Source organism: Cupressus sempervirens, chromosome 5 (assembly GCF_028749045.1).
Source record: "Cupressus sempervirens isolate cs-2001-9-10 chromosome 5, ASM2874904v1, whole genome shotgun sequence".
NCBI classification, from domain to species: Eukaryota; Viridiplantae; Streptophyta; class Pinopsida; order Cupressales; family Cupressaceae; genus Cupressus; species Cupressus sempervirens.
Window position 1 is genome coordinate 1,009,098,364 of NC_143122.1, and position 17,464 is coordinate 1,009,115,827.

The 17,464-nt window shown below is 33.8% G+C and overlaps 1 protein-coding gene across 1 annotated transcript in view; it reads right to left on the bottom strand.

Annotated features, from left to right (window-relative positions):
* Nucleotides 1-6,721: 6,721 nt before the first annotated feature.
* LOC149559354 (cysteine-tryptophan domain-containing zinc finger protein 7-like) overlaps nucleotides 6,722-17,464 on the bottom strand; it is a 33,550-nt gene continuing 22,807 nt past the window's right edge. Inside the window, exons 6-12 of the mRNA XM_089828400.1 lie at nucleotides 16,890-17,350; nucleotides 14,210-14,320; nucleotides 13,398-14,101; nucleotides 13,094-13,257; nucleotides 11,922-12,082; nucleotides 7,091-7,248; nucleotides 6,722-6,910 (exon numbers count right to left, since the gene is read on the bottom strand). Coding sequence (XP_089684526.1) covers nucleotides 6,722-6,910; nucleotides 7,091-7,248; nucleotides 11,922-12,082; nucleotides 13,094-13,257; nucleotides 13,398-14,101; nucleotides 14,210-14,320; nucleotides 16,890-17,350 — 1,948 coding nt within the window. The remainder of the gene's footprint in view (nucleotides 6,911-7,090; nucleotides 7,249-11,921; nucleotides 12,083-13,093; nucleotides 13,258-13,397; nucleotides 14,102-14,209; nucleotides 14,321-16,889; nucleotides 17,351-17,464) is intronic.

The following is a 17,464-nucleotide window of genomic DNA, read 5'->3' on the forward strand; positions in this document are numbered from 1 at the left end:
CCAATTTGTCATTTGAAGGAAACAATAGAAGAATCAAAATTTGCAAATCCCACTCTATAGATAGATAATTGGATCATTGACATATTTGGTCAACACAAGACCAAATACATGTTATGCAATGAATGCTCTATGATGGTTTATGTGTGAAAAAAAGGAGATACATCTTGTTGTTGCAAAACATATTTTGAGATACCCTAAAGGTACAATTGGGTATGGTCTTACATACAAAAATATTGACCTAGATCTACATGGATACTCTAATTTAGATTGGGCTGAAAGTGTTACCAATTGAAAAAGAACATCAAGTTGTTGTTTCAATTTAGGATTGGCAATGATCTCATCGATCAACATGAAACAATCATCAATTGCATAAAGCTCTACAGAAGCCTAATACATTGCAACCTCTAAGGGAGCAAGAGAAGCAGTATGGCTCTGTAGATTGTTTGAGGGATAATTTGGTGAGCCCTTGAATCCTACAATTATTTGGTGAGTTAATCAGAATTGTATCAAGCTTTTCGTGAATCCAATGTTAAATGATAGATCAAAAGACATAGAGATTCCTTATCACTATATGAGAGACATGGTAGCAAGGAATGTGAATTTGTTGGAGTATATTAGTTCAAGTGATCAAACAAGAGACATTTTCACCAAGCCTATATCCAAGGTAAAAGTTGAACACTCAAAACAAACTTAGTATGGTTGAAAATGTAAGTCAAATTTGAGATTGAGTCTCAAAATTATTATTGTTAGTAGTTCTAGTAGGGCAACCCATAAATTTTGGTCAGATGTGGGGATCGAGTCTTCTAATGCATGATTGCCCCTTCTTCACCACCCACAAATTAATTTATCCTCTACTATATCTTCCAACCCACAATTGAATCAACTCAACTACTAGTATAGGGGGGTCTCAATCCAGAATATAATCAATACAAACTTGTCATCCATTATATATGATTACTAGTAGTAGTGGGATTCCCAATGGCAACCATTGCCTATGTGGGCAATGCCTATACCAAAGTTGCCCATGTCTTTGCACTTGAATTTTGGGACCCTTCTAGCAAACCCCTAACAATTATGTTGTAGGGGCTTGCACAATATTTGGAATGATCACAATCTCTTTGGCTTGCTACTACTATCTTTGTCTATTCCGCTATCCCTATCAATGCCTATGCCATCTATCAAGGTAAACAAGCTTAAAAAGGAAGGTCTTCTAACACCATGCGATAATCTATTTGGGGCCCACGTCATCTATAGAATGGTAGGGGATACCCTTCGCCTCTAAGGGTTAGCACACCATGTTTTTGTTGTATGGAGGGTAGTTAGTTTGTAGTATCGTTAACAATTTAGAACTTTTTAATAGAGGTGAGTGAGATGGGGGCAAAAGCATCTGCTTCTTGATTGATTGAATCAACGCACCAAGCGATAAAATTCTCTCATTTCCCTGGTTCAAAATAATTAGCTAGTGGATAGGGATATAGAATGCGACAAGGCTTATATAAAATATTTATAATGTGTAAACTCTTTTGTCATCATGTGTGTGACTCCATGAATTTATGGGCCCCTGTGGACATTATTGAAAGGTGACAATCTTTCAGACAATGAACACTTGTATTTTACATTATAAGGTGACGACTTTACAATGATTTGTTTCACTATTGTTATGGATATCACGTGACTTGATATCCATGGATATACAATGACATGATAGTTAGTATCTCTTCAACATTCTAATAGATATCATGAGACTTGATATCATCTAGAGACAATTATGATCCTTAAGAGATAATGGTAGTGGACAATGTATCATGGATATACAATGATTCATCATGGTAGACATCATGAGACTCGATGTCATTACAGATACCATAATATGGATATTTGTGTTACGAAGAATGTCACATGAATTCATATTCTTAAACATATTATATCTTTTGATATCATGAGTAAGGTGATATAGTTGTATACTTGTTAAACTTGTATCTTCCCTAGCTAAGAGGGAGTGTTGAAAAATGATAGCTTCAGTTAGACATATGAATGATATTAATCAATAATATGATATAAATATATATGTATGTCTATATATATATGTGTGTGTGTGTGTGTGTGTGTGTGTGCGTGTGTGTGTGTGTGTGTGTGTATGTATGTATGTATATATATATCAATATACATTGTGTATATCGATACACACACATATCTAAATTCTTGGAATTATATCATCGTATTGATCTAATATTTGAAATTGGCTATCATTCATACACCAAATCAAAATATCATATATAAGCGGTTCCAAGTATAATGGTGACGTGCATTTAATCTTACAGATTATTATTTCATGTTCCACATATAATTCCAATCAAGCCATGATTAGTAGTGCAGAGATTCCAATCAAATCGAGTCTAATATCATTACCTCTGTAGATCATTGATTATGGTATCAACACACAGTTTGTAATTGCAAGTCAATGTGTAAACCCCAAAAGTAGTCTAGGACTAGTTTGAGAAGTGAAATGACACTAATCCAAAAGGAATGTCCCTTCCAATCAAAATAACATATACTTATGAGATCCGATTGGACCTAGAGGAACACTGAAATCAATTAGTGAAATCCTCTTGGAGATTGATCATTCAATCATATTCAGATTTGTTAAAACAATAAACAGAATTTAATAATATTGTTTGTCATTTCCATATTTAAAAAACATAATAATTATCCATATTTTGATTGCAACTTGCAAGATGGAAATTTCAGTCAATAAGCATATCATTCAAGGGTCGAGAAATTGAGGAGTACATAAACAGTTCAAATCTACAAGAAAACTCATTTTCTTCAACAAAGAAGAAAACCAAAGAATTTTTTGTATATGAATAGTCCACGATCTTGCATTAGATCTAAAAGAGTACCCTCAGTCTATCGTATTTATGTACAATAATCCTCATATTTTGTAATTTTAATACATCTACTAACCAAAATATATATACAAACTAAAGATTTACCTTCATTACCTATATCCATTGTAGAATACACTGATTGACAATAAATCTCCATTTATTGACTTTGCATTATCTTTTTACTTTGTACTTCAATTGTTATCATGCTAAGGCTCTCTTAGCACACTGATTGACCTTAAAGAAATTCAAATCCATTTAGTGTGTGTGATTCGATTTGACATAATGAGACTTTTCCATTTCAAAATATGTTTGACAAATTTATAATTTGAAGACACATCCACACAAAAAATTGGAAAAAAAAAATTAATACCCAAAAAATGCTTTTGCTGTGGCCCGTGATTTTGACTAGCAATCCTCCTCCTAACATCATTATTAGGGGACAACCTTATGTTATTATTCCAAAAAAAAATCATTCTCTCCAAGTTTCATTGATTATTTTATCTTTCCAAAGCAGTCTACTGCAAAATACCCATAATTCATACTTATTTGAGTCCTCCACCCTTCGATGCCTTCTATTGACTGATTAAAATTTTTCTACTTATTTTCAATTTTTCACTTTGTCTTTGTAATGAGGTAAGCTACTTGGTTTGATTATATTGATGTGATGACACATTGCAAGACATTAGTGTTTTTCGTGTGTGAGGTTGAATCCACATTCTCATTTGCACTCATTAGATTTTTTTGCGAAGAACATTTTCATCCCCCTTATAATGCAAATTATTGGTTCATTGGACCACCATTTTTAATGTCTAGAGTTATAGGCTAGGAAGAAACTTAAAGGCACTGTCGACTCCAACACAAACAAAACATTAGAAACCATTCCACAGGAATGTCTCCAAAACTCGACATGTTTGAAATGATCTCGATGAGATTTAGAGATTAGGCATCCCCTTTAAAATGGGATCACAATTCCTACCAAAGGGTTCACAAAGAGTCATTATACACAATCTTAAAAGTTAGATAATCCAAAAAAAAAAAAAAAACCATCAAACCAATACTTCAGAAGACCTACAACAAAGAAGTCTATGTAAAAGTATGACTAAAACCCCAAGGAAGAAAGCTTTGGTTATGCCTTAAGAAACAAGCCTTCCCTATGCTTACGCACATGAAAATGTTGAACATGTGGGGATGTAGACGAAATAATTCCAATTGGTCTGCAAAGAATCATGTAACCAAAGTTTAAAGTAATCATGCGAGAAATGTACATGTATGAGCATTATTAAATACCACATGAAACAAAAATATATGCAAATATAAAATGAGATTATAACCTTGCAAGGAAAATAATGTTAGAAATCCACAACATTCCTATCAAGGTCAATTGAGGAGAGAGGAGAGGGAAGGCACTATGAAAGCTTGAGGATAGAGTTTAAGCTATCCTTTGTGTCCACCCATTTGTTAACCAAGGCTAAGAAAGAGGATTGATCAGTACCACATTGGTCAAAAGCTCTATAGCATTTTTAAGTATATAATACTTGAGGATGAAAGCTATGAAGGGGTTCCCAAAGCCTAATGCCTCCTCTATCATACTTTACATTTTTTGTCAAAACATTTTGTTCAAATTCAAAACAAATAATCCACTTCTAATCACCATCCATCCTCCTCTGTTGTCTCTAAACAAAGAAAAAATGAACCCCTTTCAACAAACTGGCCTTGATAATTGAAACGAACACAGTTGGTGCTTGCCGAGCCTTCTAAAATCATGTTCCAGTCTACATCACGATTTGTCTTTAAACAAAGAAAATTTGAGCTTCTTTCAATAAGATCACCTTGATAATTGTAAACAATATGATTGGTCCTTGTTATAGAAAGATTACTACTTTAGGATCTATCTAATTTGTAAAGTCCTACAGGTTTCCTCCATGACAATTGTTTACAAACTTTTCATACAAATGGTTACATTCAACCAAACACCAACATGCCCCCGTGACAAAACATAGGGGCAATGCAACTTAACATTGTCAACAATATAAGTGATAATCTAGATGTTTCTACAGTTTTTGCTAGAGCTGTTTGGTTCTCACATTGGATATAAAAGTTCAAAAACCTTCATATCTCCCTAAGTAACATCTTAGCACTAGGAAGCATGCTAAAATGAGGATCCCTAATCAATTGATAAAGAGCAATAGTCTTGTAGATGATGTCAGTGAAGCATGCTTGAGTAATGCATATAATAGAGAGGGGAATACGTAGATGCACTATTGGAGTACATTGAAGTATAAGTTTTTAACCTAGAGCACACCAAATGGATGCAGAAGGGAGATGGAAGAGAGTTGTAGTAGATGCCTGGCCAGAGGAGAAAACAGGTAGAATAAGCATTCAAGTTGGAGCACAGATTGGAGATTGTATAACTGCTAGGCCCAAAAGTGAAGTTGGAGGTGGCAAGAAGGATCTACTCAGGATGAACTGCAATTACAGCAATATCCATTGCTGATAGGGCACTAGTTAAAGCAGTGTCCTTTCAAAGATATGTATGAGATGTGGACCCTGTAAACAAACCCTCACAATTTCAAAGATAGGGCCCCAAAAGAAAACCTGGTATTTAATTAAGATACAGTTTTATTCTACAAAGTAGCAATCTGTAAAGGTTAATCTATCACTCCACAATTGGAACCCGATGGATAAATTGCTCTTTTAATATGTGTTTGCTAAGTTACCAACAAGAAAAAGTGCAAATGGGGAACAGATATTCCAAGACAAACAAAAGATGGATAACTGGTATTAAATTGCAAAAATGTTTTTCTTCCTTCATATTATAATTTTATTTTATTGTATGTAAGTTTCTACGGAAAGCTTCACAAAATAGTCAGTCACCAAAATTGCATCAATACATATTATCTAGTATTTTACACTCGAGAAAATTACAAATTGTATAAACTTGCATTTTTGCACAACTCTGATACCTTGTTCATGTCCGTCCGGATCTTACAGAGTTCTCTCACGGAAGTACAGTTAAATAATTTTATTTTACAAAAAATATCAATTGCCAGGTGTCCTAATATTCACATTTATTTGTAAGTGAATCTGTTAGCTGTATTAGCATTTGTAGATTGGCTTAAAATAAAACTGGCAAGAAATCTTGCAGAACAGAGACATTAAAACAAGACCTGCAATGCAAAATGATGCCCAATTTATTAACCAAATCATGAATAATATAAAAATTAAAATGCTTTGAAGAGCCAAAAAATACACCTTATCCAACCACCAATGACTGAGGAATAATAACCAGCCATGAATTATTGGGTAACTCAGGCATGTTTGCCCTTGTATCAAAAAAAAAAGTGTCACAATCTAGAGCTACGAATTATGAGTCAAATTGAATCCATCGATGTCTTTCAAAATATGTAGACTCCCCTTAGAGGAGAGAATGAAAATTAGTAGTCAAATGTATATTGATTGAAAATATTTCAGAATTTGCAGTACATTCCATAAACGATAAGACTCCTAAAACACTTCATATGAAGTTGACCTGAAGATCCAGGAAGGAATTCAAAAGTAATGTTTATATTTTATAGCAAGAACATCACATGAAATCTCTTACAAACAGCTTCAGGATACATGCATTTTTCGTTCACAGTTCAAATCCTGCCTACTTGCACATTTCTGATTCTTCAAGCAAGATAACATAGTAATTTACATAATTTACACTAGTCGTAACTCATACACAACCTATTCATGTAAGTAAATGGTAGAAATAATTGCATGCATATTGCTCCATAATCCTTATTACCTCCTTATTTCTGCAAAAATTGTTGTTGAAGCCATAATAGATGTCAACATAAAGATGCAGATTCCATGAGAGGGATTACAAGACTGAGCAGTCCATCAAGATTATGAAAGTTCAGATTGATAGCCTTTTTCACCACAGATATTTCATGTTCTCTATAACTTGAATCACTAGCAGCATCCAAAGCACTACCTGCTTTTGCAAAAGCTGCAAATGATGCACTAGCATCATCAACCTGCAAGTATAAAAATATTCTCTTACATGCTTTAACTAATAGAGACTGAGAAATAAGTACAAAAAATTGTTCAGAGGATAAAACAAAGCTAAATTACATGGATCAATATCACAGTGCAATTTCATATTCTAGAAAAACATGTATCATCTACCAAATGCCCCAAGGCAATTTTCAACTTACAAATTGTAACAAATGGTTATAGTGTTGGCAGTGTTGTGTATCAATCACATAATTTCCTGATGCATTTAGAGATGCAACTCGTTTTTGTTGATTCACTACTTTTAATGCATGGCGATTCAAGTTGTCAACATCAGACGCTAATGAACAAGGAGATTCACCTGCACAAACAAAAGTTTAAATACTAGTAAATATGCTAATTATAAATCATAATAAGTTCACACAACTCAGTATACATTACTACATTTTACTACAATGACAATCAACAACTACCCTGGGCATTAGATGTCTCTCCGTCTGCACATACTATCCATTACAGAAAAGACTAATCTTAGAATTGTCATACAAAAAGTTTGGAATTTCAACCATATAATGGACAAATCAAGAATTCTGATGCCTAAAATCCAAAAAATTCACTGAAAAACTAGATTCGCAGTATCTTCTTTAATTAGTTAGAATTTGTTGTTGGGAAACTTGGGTAGTTAAACAGTTGGCATACTTGAGGGAGTTACACGGATGGGAGCATAAGAAATTTCTCCGTATCACAGTAATATGTCTCCAGAAGTCAAGAGACTTCAGATGAAGTTTCTTCAAATCTCTCTTAGAAATCAAGAGCTTCCTATAGAAGTTTCTTATTCTTTTATGTATAAATCACATTGGTTATCTTCCTAACTGTCGATATTTTGTTGGCAGAGGCTAAAAGCACTAAAGAAATACAATAGGACTTGAGGTTTATTTTACGTTTTGCATTTAATTGTACAGATTTTTCTAGTATAAAATATTCTCAGCTCCCAGCAAGGTATTAGTAAGGAGAGAAACAATAAAAAGGACTAAGATGTTTTTCCACTGAAGTTTTATTGATTGATTCTAATATTGCTAATCACTGAGTGGCACCTTATCATGTTTTTAAATAAGGGCATTCTCATCCTAGTTCTCATCAACTTTTTCTAGGTGGCTATTATTAAAAATTTAACAGCTTGCACTATAATGATGACTATCAAATACCAATATAATATGTCTTTGCTTTCAGTGAAATTTTCATCAGTAGTTATAGTTTTTTCTATTTTAAATTTTAAATTTTTTAGGTTGTATAGAACTCCATACTTTTTGTTCATTTAAACATTTAACTGGTTTTACTTTTTGATATTTATTATTTTCTTTGTTCTCAATGGAATGACTAGATGTAACCATCAAAACACATGATTGTTTAAATGCTCTAAAATGATCACCAACTAAACTAATGATCAGGAGTAAGATGTTTGTCCAGTAAACTATTATCGATTGACTGATAATTATTAATATTCCTAACCTTTGAACGGCATAGTATCATGCTTCTAAATAATGGCATTCCCATCCTAGTTCCCACCTGCATTTTCTAGGTGGCTGTAATGTCCCCTTCCTAAGCTAGTTCAGCATGGTGGCATCATTAGGTTATTTAGCCGATTCCCAAGCGCTAATGATTAGGATCAGGAAATCTTGGAAGCAGTATCAGGTGGGATGTGATATTTAGACATTTGAATGAGCATAACATTTCTTTCTACAGCCTTTTGGGTTAACTCTCTCATGCCTACTATTTTTAGTAAGTTAGTTATCAGCTCCAACAGAGTTGGCATACTTGCTATTTTTAGTATTGATGGTAGGTCCAATTTTGATGATCATCCCAACTTTGATATAGGCCAGGGATTTTACACTAAATGATGATAAATTATATGTTAATAGAGTTAAATTTAATATAATATATTAAATTTATCGTTATTTTTATTTATTTACTTAATGAAGGGACTATAGAGGCCAAACATTAAATTGAAGATGATTTATTTTAATGAATGGGCCTTTATTATTTATTGCTACAATGGGAGATTGGAAATGGAAGTGCTTCTTATTAAATAAAAGCGAACAAAATATTCCTGAAAAATAGTGAAAAAATTAAACTATTTTTTAAAACAATGAAAAAGAAAAGCTATTCCAAGAAAAATAGTGAAGCATGAGAAATATTCTCAAAAAGATAGCAAAAAAGCAAAAAGTGTTTCCTTTTCTTGAAAAAGCAGCGAAAAAGCTACAAAAGAAGGAATAGGACTCTCATTTAGGGATTGTCATGTCCCCAAATTTGAATGTAATAATTTAATTTAATTAATTAATTAACTGGTCCCAAAAATTTAAATAATATAACAAAAGTACCTTTAATTAGTTACTTTAATTTATTAATATGGGGCACAAGTTAATAATATTTGTATTTGTGCTTCCGATTGATTTAGTATATCTCGGAACCATTTTTTATTTAATTGTGTCTGTAGGTAGGTGTGGCCGTCAACTATCTTTGTACACCCTCGGAAAGGTTTCCCCGACAAGTATTTAAGCACAACATGTAGGTAGTAGTAGGTATGCGATTTGGTTTATTATTTCTCTACAGCGAATTCCTGTTGGGATTTCTTTGTTGTTCGTCATTTCAAGAGTGAAAGATCTTCTCTACTTGGCTCTTCCGACTTAAGTGGGATTCAGCCCTCACCCTATTCTGTTTGTATGGTTTTTCTTCGATCTGGCGAATCAAAGCGGCATTTTATCTATCATTGTATTTGGCAAATCTGAAGTGCTAATATTGTTTCTCTATGTGCACTATCTTTATTTGCAAATACTCATATCTGCATCAATCTATGATTTGGTTTTCAATACTTGTACTAGCATTGTTTGGTGTCTCTGACGAATGCAATCATTTGTACGCCAACTTTGAGCACAATCTAAATCATTGGCGCAACTTGTAATACCTTACATCCCACACGACACTATACCATCCGTACACTTTCCATAACCCTTGCCTCCACCATACATCACCACATAGCCTCTTTCCATATCCCGCACAGTTGCTTCCTGCACCGTACGACCTCCTCCCTACACCGTACGGCCTTGCACAACACAGCCAGCTCCACACCCCTTCACTATATGACTACATCTCCATACTCCTATCGTACGGACTCCACACCTCCACCGTACAACCTGCCTTTGCATATCATACATCCTTCCCTATACCATGCGTATGGTCAGCTCCAAGATATTGTACGGCCAGCTCCATTATACCGTATGGTCTTTGTTTTCCCCTCCCAATTCAGTGTGATACATGTTTTGAACCGTACACCATCTTCTTGCATTATATGGCCACTACAATTCGTCTCCATCAGTTGGTAATTTGGTCAAACGAGCGGAAATCCTTACGCAAGGAACAAGAATATTAGAGGGATGTTAAAAAAGATTTTGATATTGCTTCTATTTACTGAAAATTACTTCTTTGTCGTTGGTTTGCCAGACCAAAAACCCTAGTTCGCAACATTCTTCATCTTGTTGAAAGATACGATATGGAGTATAATCTCATGATTTTATTTTAGGGTCACATTTGGGTAGTATTGGAATTTAGGTTTTTAGATTTGCAAAGCTTATTGGATATCAAATTCGCTAAGAACTTCGCAGAAGACTGAGAAGGATTAAACTTCTATTTTTCTGGTTGTAACTCCTTCCTTGCTGGCCAAACCGTTTCCACCCAGCCATATCACTTCTTGAGGGTCAACATGAAGATTCTAGAGCAGCCATTGCGGTTTAAGGAGCCAATATCTGCATTCACTAAAGATCATAGTTGTTGTTTGACAGATCTAGACCCAGCCATACCATTTGAAGCATTTTAGTGAAGAACCTAGGGTTGATGGAGCTTATACATGCTGATTATTATTACTGCAGTCATTTATGTTCATTCCCAGCAAATGGGTATGTTGTATTTGTGTTTATGATCAGACTTATCCATCTGGATATCTTCACTTTTGTCTTTATATTGCACTTTCAATTTGAACTTGATTTTAAAAGTGAATATTGCAAGCATTTCCTTTATATTTGCTGTCAAAGTATTGTATTTATTGCAATATAAATCAGCTCTTTCTATTCTGTTTATCAGATGGTCTTAAACTCGCAGGCAAAATTCAAAAAAATTAAGCAGATATTTACAGCGGCTAATATTTGAAACTTAACAGCTTACACAATGATGATGGCTATCAAATACTGATATAATGTCTTTTCTTTTAGTGGCATTATTTTGGAACTTCTAGTTTTTTCTATTTTTAAACATCTACATTTCTGAACTTCTATAGCACTCCATAATTTTGTTAATTTTAACATTTATGTAGTTCTATTTTTCGATGTTTGCTTTCTTCTCGAGGAAATGACTAACGATCGAGATCTGCAAATGGGTAGGAGTCTTCATGGTTATATTATAGTAACCGGGGTGGACACAAATGTCTTTGTTGGAAATTCCTTAGTTGATATGTATGGCAAGTGTGTAAGAATGGAAGATGCTTACAACTAAACCCTCTGAAATGATCGCTTATTATACTATAGATCAATGATTTTTAACCAAAACCTAGGTTGAGGACAGCTTAAGAAAAGGGCTTCAGGAGACAAGTGTTAAAAACTTGAACTCTTCAAATATATTTTGAATGAAAAATCTATATAAAATACTAAATAACCCTACCTAGACAGTACGAAGTTCTTAGTAGATACCTATAGATAAATGCATATCAGCTGAAATTATATTATGATGACAATGCTTTCCTTCACCTGTAACTTCATGTTTTACGGTTAGACTGTCAATTCCATTATCTTGCAGAACATTGAATATGGGTAACGTCTGACACAATAACAGAGTATGTCTAGAACAAATAAGCGTTCACCCTTCCATAGCATAGAAATCCCCAATGTGGTCCTCTCAGCCATGGCAATTACAAATAAAAAAATTTAAATCAACAAAATTACAAATGAATACAATGTTAAATTCTTAAAAGTGTAAACAAAAACTAACCTGTCGGAAACATAACAGCAGCTGATTTAAGTTCTTGTCTATGTCTGCTTAAATACAGATTCTTGGCCATCACAACATGCATGCATGCGAATCCTGTGCATTGGTAGGCTAGAGCAGCAGCTGCCCACTTTCCATTCCGTTCATACACCTTAGCACAATCCCTATAAAAAAAATGAGAATATTTTATAATCAATGTAGTCAAGAATTAGGAAGTGAATAATTAAATATAAACCCTCAGTGACCTTTAACATACTGTAGAAACAAAAATAGTCTGAACTTCAAGTTTAAAAAGCTCATTGAAGCAATCTTCCATTACAAAGAAGCTTTAATGTCCTTAAATTTTTAAGCTTTTAGGTTTAGCTGGTCCATTCACTCTGAAAAACACATTTTGTTGTTAAAACTATGTAACCTCACATATATATAATAGCTAATAGAAAAAGGGGACTAACATGTTACTTTTCAAAGACCAACTAGTAATTGACCCTAGGACTTCTCATGTGCATGTTAGGGTGCCCTACAACCAAGTGAACGGTCCTTTTTGTAACCAGAGCTTTTTGTAACCATGTTATTTTTCATGGACCAGCAAGGACCTGAACCTAGGGCCTCCCATGTGCAATTTGGGGTTCTCTACCACTGAGCTACAAGTCCTCTTTCTGATGGGGAAACTTGAAGACACATACACAAAAAGTGCATTTTTTGACCAAAAGATATTAAATCAATTTTCTGTCACTTGAGAAAATTTCAGGAACAAACTGTGGTAACTACAATTTAAGACTTCAAAGCAAGCTTCAAGGATGGATTTTCATTTGGTAAATCTTACTCCTGGTAGAGATTACTAAACTTGAATTTACTTGGAAGCTTGGTCAATATAGTCTAAACCTAGATATACAAATTTTTAAGAATTTATAAGTTCAATGGAAAAAAATAAAAACCTTCTGTGAATTTCAACCATTGAGTCTCATTTTCTGAATTGGTATCAAAGGTGTTCCTACTACAGTTGAAGACAACTTATCAGATATCAAAGGTTCTCTGTTTAGAAGCTCTGTCCATTTAACTAAACAATTAGCCCAAACCATTTTTTTAAAATTTACAATTTTAGAATGCATATAATCTGTGAATTTTCTCGATCAACTCCAACCATTAAAATTTAAATGCAACTAAAAGGAACTTACTCAGAAAGCCTAGCAGAGTATGTGAACAAAGGCATAGATTTATTTCCCCAGTGCCTCACACTATCAGAACTCAAAGGCAGTTCTAAAATTGAAGCACTTTGTAGAAATTTTAAAGATGCACGGAAATAGAAACCAACAGCTTCAAGTTCATCGCCTCCATTGCTCTGGATCATACAATAACAAAGAATTAACCAACCAAAAAGACTTTAATTCACACATCTAAGATCACACAAAAATCCTAACGAATTTTGGTCAAATCCAAAGAATGAAGTGTATGGGTAATTTACATGAAACAAAAACAAACCTTAATCCTATCTGCTTTCTGTTCCAAATCCTTGCCTTCTTCTAAAGCTGCATTTTCCATATATGACTTATGTTCCCTATTTGAACTTACAAGTGCTCCCTCAACATCCCTTTCTACAAATCCTTTCCACTCTGAAGATCCTTGTCTTTCAGGTCTAGTGCGAAGAGATTTAGTATAGCATGAAAGCTTAGATGAATTGGATGTAGAAGATACAAATGGAGGCCAACAAGATGATTCCTTTTTCAAAGGTTTATTATGATCAGAAAACATCTGCATTAATCCATGCTCCTTTGACTGTTGGTTGCTATGTTCTGCTATCTCATGAAGAATGCATTCTACATTTGATGAAACAGTTTTCACTTTTTGCTCTTGTTCATCTTTATTTCCTTTGCTTGCATGAGGCTGAATAGATTCTGTCTTTAAAGGTTTTACTTTTTTTCGCTTAGGTTGGCCTTCCTCCTTCCCTATTTCAAAATCCACCATGCAATTTGTTTCTACCACCCCTTGATGGGTTGCCTTTCCTTTCTTCTGCTCCATGAGTTTCCTTTTCTTGGTTACCTGCTGCTGATCCTCAACTTTACTTTCTCCATTCAAACTTTCTACACCATTTTCTTTGGTTAATGCAGCATTTGTTACAATTTTGAATCTGTTACCTGTTTTCTTTGATTTCAGAGGCAAAAAATCAACCCCTTTGGCATCATGCACTGCCATGGAATAACAAAAAAAGGTTATGTAATCTTTTCTACTAGAAAAATATTTTCCAATACATGACAATTATTGGATGATGCTTTCAAAGAATTTGCAGCTGTTACCTGGATGGTTTTTCGCCTTCATTTTTTTTGCAGACTTGCACTCCTTTAATTCGCTATCCATCTTACGCTTAACATTTAAAGTGTGTGCACGATTTACTTCAGGCTCATGGGCTGTCACGAGGCAACCAAAAACTGAAACAATTACATCCAAAAACAACGACAAGAAACTCACTAATCACTAAATGATCTATCTACAAAAGGAAAAACACTATATGAAAATAACCATCTATATTCTAAAACTGTTGGAAAACAATTATTTTTATTTCATGCCAATAAATGCAGATTCATATCAAAGTTTCAAACTCATAATTATCTATAAAAACAGATCATGATAACACAGTATCATTTCTTGCAGAAACATTGACATAGTAAGTTAGTTTCACCCTATATACGTCCCATCTGTAAGAATTGTTTTTGGTGTTTGAAGATTGGCTTTCAAAACAATTATTACATTCAGTAACTTGCAGCAACATGTGCCATGTAGAAGTGTACACCTTCCATCTACAAATCTAACTTGAACAATCTATAACCCAGGTGGTGCAAGGACCAAAGTTATAATTTATGCAATTAACCTACTAAAATTCAAACATGGTTTAACCATAAAATGATTGATAAGCCAGAGAAGATCTGAAGATAATAGAGGCAAACATTCATATAAGAGGTGCCTGTGAAGCATTCTGATTGAAAAGACTGAATACTTTAGCTAGATCAAACAACCGCCAGGATTTTATAACAAACTAATGATATATGCATTTCACAGTTTTTGTTAGTTGCGACTGTCAAATATGCCAAGTTACTTCAGCAGTGATTTACTAACATCTATGTCCTATCACACACCACTACAAGATAGTAGTTACATGGATGATAATTGAAAGGCAAAATTGCAGGTATAATTATAGTCTTCAGAGCATGCCCATCCCTACATTGATATTTTATATGCGCACTGACATACATGATCAATTTTTTCTATATTTTGTAATGACAATAAATATAGACACACACACACACACAAAGTCTAATTCTATAATTACATGTAGAGCATTGGATTAAATAGAATCTTCAAGTCTGAATACCTCATAATAATAACACTTTCACTTAATTGAAAAATTTCTCTGGCTAGCTTTAGAAACACAGATCTCCAATTTAATATTTTTCAATTTGAGCCTATTAAGCAGGTTTGGGGAAGCCAAGGGAAACAATGAAGTGTTCCCAAATTTCACTGTTGTAGAAACTATGGTACTTTGTAGCAATTATGAACTGTATTCAAGCCCAACTGAACCTTAACAGGACCAAGGGATAATTTTTCTTAGTTGGATGTTGCATGCCCTTAGGCTTAATTTGGTTGAATAAGTTTCCAGGCACTGTTTGTGGATTTGCTCTCCAAAACCTACCATGATTATTTATGGGAGTTGGAACAACTGATGGCTTGGTTCCAAAATTTAAAAGCTCAGGCACAATTTATCTAAATAGGTTAAGATAATTATTGATATATATGCACTTATGTTTATCGGATACCTAACCCTTATAGAAATAACTTGCCTTATGAATTATATTTTAAACATTGTATAACAAGATTGCAAGATCTAAACCAGACTTGATAATGACATTTTATTGGTAGAGGTATAATCTTAACTATGGATAAGTTTCTTGTTTTAAATGAACTTAAGATTTCAGAGCAAGATTTAGGAAAAACCCAAAAGGGGACACTCCATTTTTGTGTTTGCTTGGGTGAGACTAGGTATAGAACCCCTCCAAATTTTATCTTAAAAATTTACATGAAAAATTCACAAATATTCAAGCACTACAATGTAAAAGTCACTTTTTATTTAATAAAGCTTTTTATTTGTACTAGCCTTCTTTAAGTAAATAAATGTGTATGCACCTCATCGGACAAGACTATTACAGGCTATCCTTTGCCCTTGGCTTCCAATGTACAATGCATCTCTGTGTCACAAATCACTTATTGTTGTAAGTTCTTGTTTGCTATTTCAAATTTGGGTTCTACATGCAAATATTTCTTCTGTTAGATACAATCACTGGAAATCTCATCCTAGGGTACAATACTGTTCATAATGGTTATGCGACTGTTTTCTTCTGCCTTCTCAAACTTTGCTATTAGATTTAATTGAGGTGTATATCTGTTTCAGATAGTCTCAGATAGTCTCAAGTTAACATTAAATTAATTGGAATAAGATTGAGTAAGCAACATAACCATTTACAACTAAAAATAAAATTTTAGCACAGACATCCTCATTCCAGAACACTATGCATATTGACTTCAAATTCGATACAAAAGTAAAATGTTATAGGAAATTATTTAATGGAGGTAACATGCTAACCTCAAAGAAGAAAGAAACAATTAAAACATTGAAAGCGTTATTAACTTCTTCTTGAAGTTACCTGTGCAGGTCTTAAATGTCAATCTATAATTTTTATAATAGTCTCGGGAATTTTCTTTCAATATCTAGAACAAAATATAATAATGACAAATGCAAAGAATCTATATGATGCATTATGAGAGTTAGCTGCATCCTGCACTGGTCAAGAAATATGCATTGGCTTATTGTGCCTCGCATATGTAAAGCTTGATATTAGTTCCATTACCATTCATAAACAACAGATATTTTAAATCTGTAAAGACAACATAGTTCATTTGAACAGGAGCTAAAAAGAACATTACCTTCACCTCCAAATGTCTCTTTTAGTATCGCCGTATCTTTAATTTTATTTCTCTGCTTGATTAGACCATTTGACTTCCCTCCATCTTTACACTGTGAAAAACTTACAACACTTTCTTCTTGCTCCATAAAACTCTTGTATTGGTCAATTCTATTTTTTACAGGTAAGTAATAGTCCTTCCCAGAAAAAGAATTTGAGAACTTAACAGTGCCTGAAACATTTGGCATACTTCTCTGAACTAAACCTTTCTTATTACTGACAATCTTTATACTTGACTGTAAAGCCCTTGGCCATATCTGGTTTGATGATTTAGGATCAAGCATAGCTGTTGAGAGAGAAGCTGGAAGTTGATCCTCTCCCTGAGTTGTTTCTGAAGGTATCTGTGCTTGTGAAATTGCATTTTGACGCTCTACCGCCTCTGTTGTTTCCTCTTCTGGGACATTACAGTGATTCATCCCAGGCCTGGTCAGACAAAAAAACAAAATAAGGCAGTCAAATTTCCCATGACTACTTATGCAAAGCTATATTGATTTTATTTCTTAAAGAGAAAACAAATGCACAATTTCCAATCAGAGA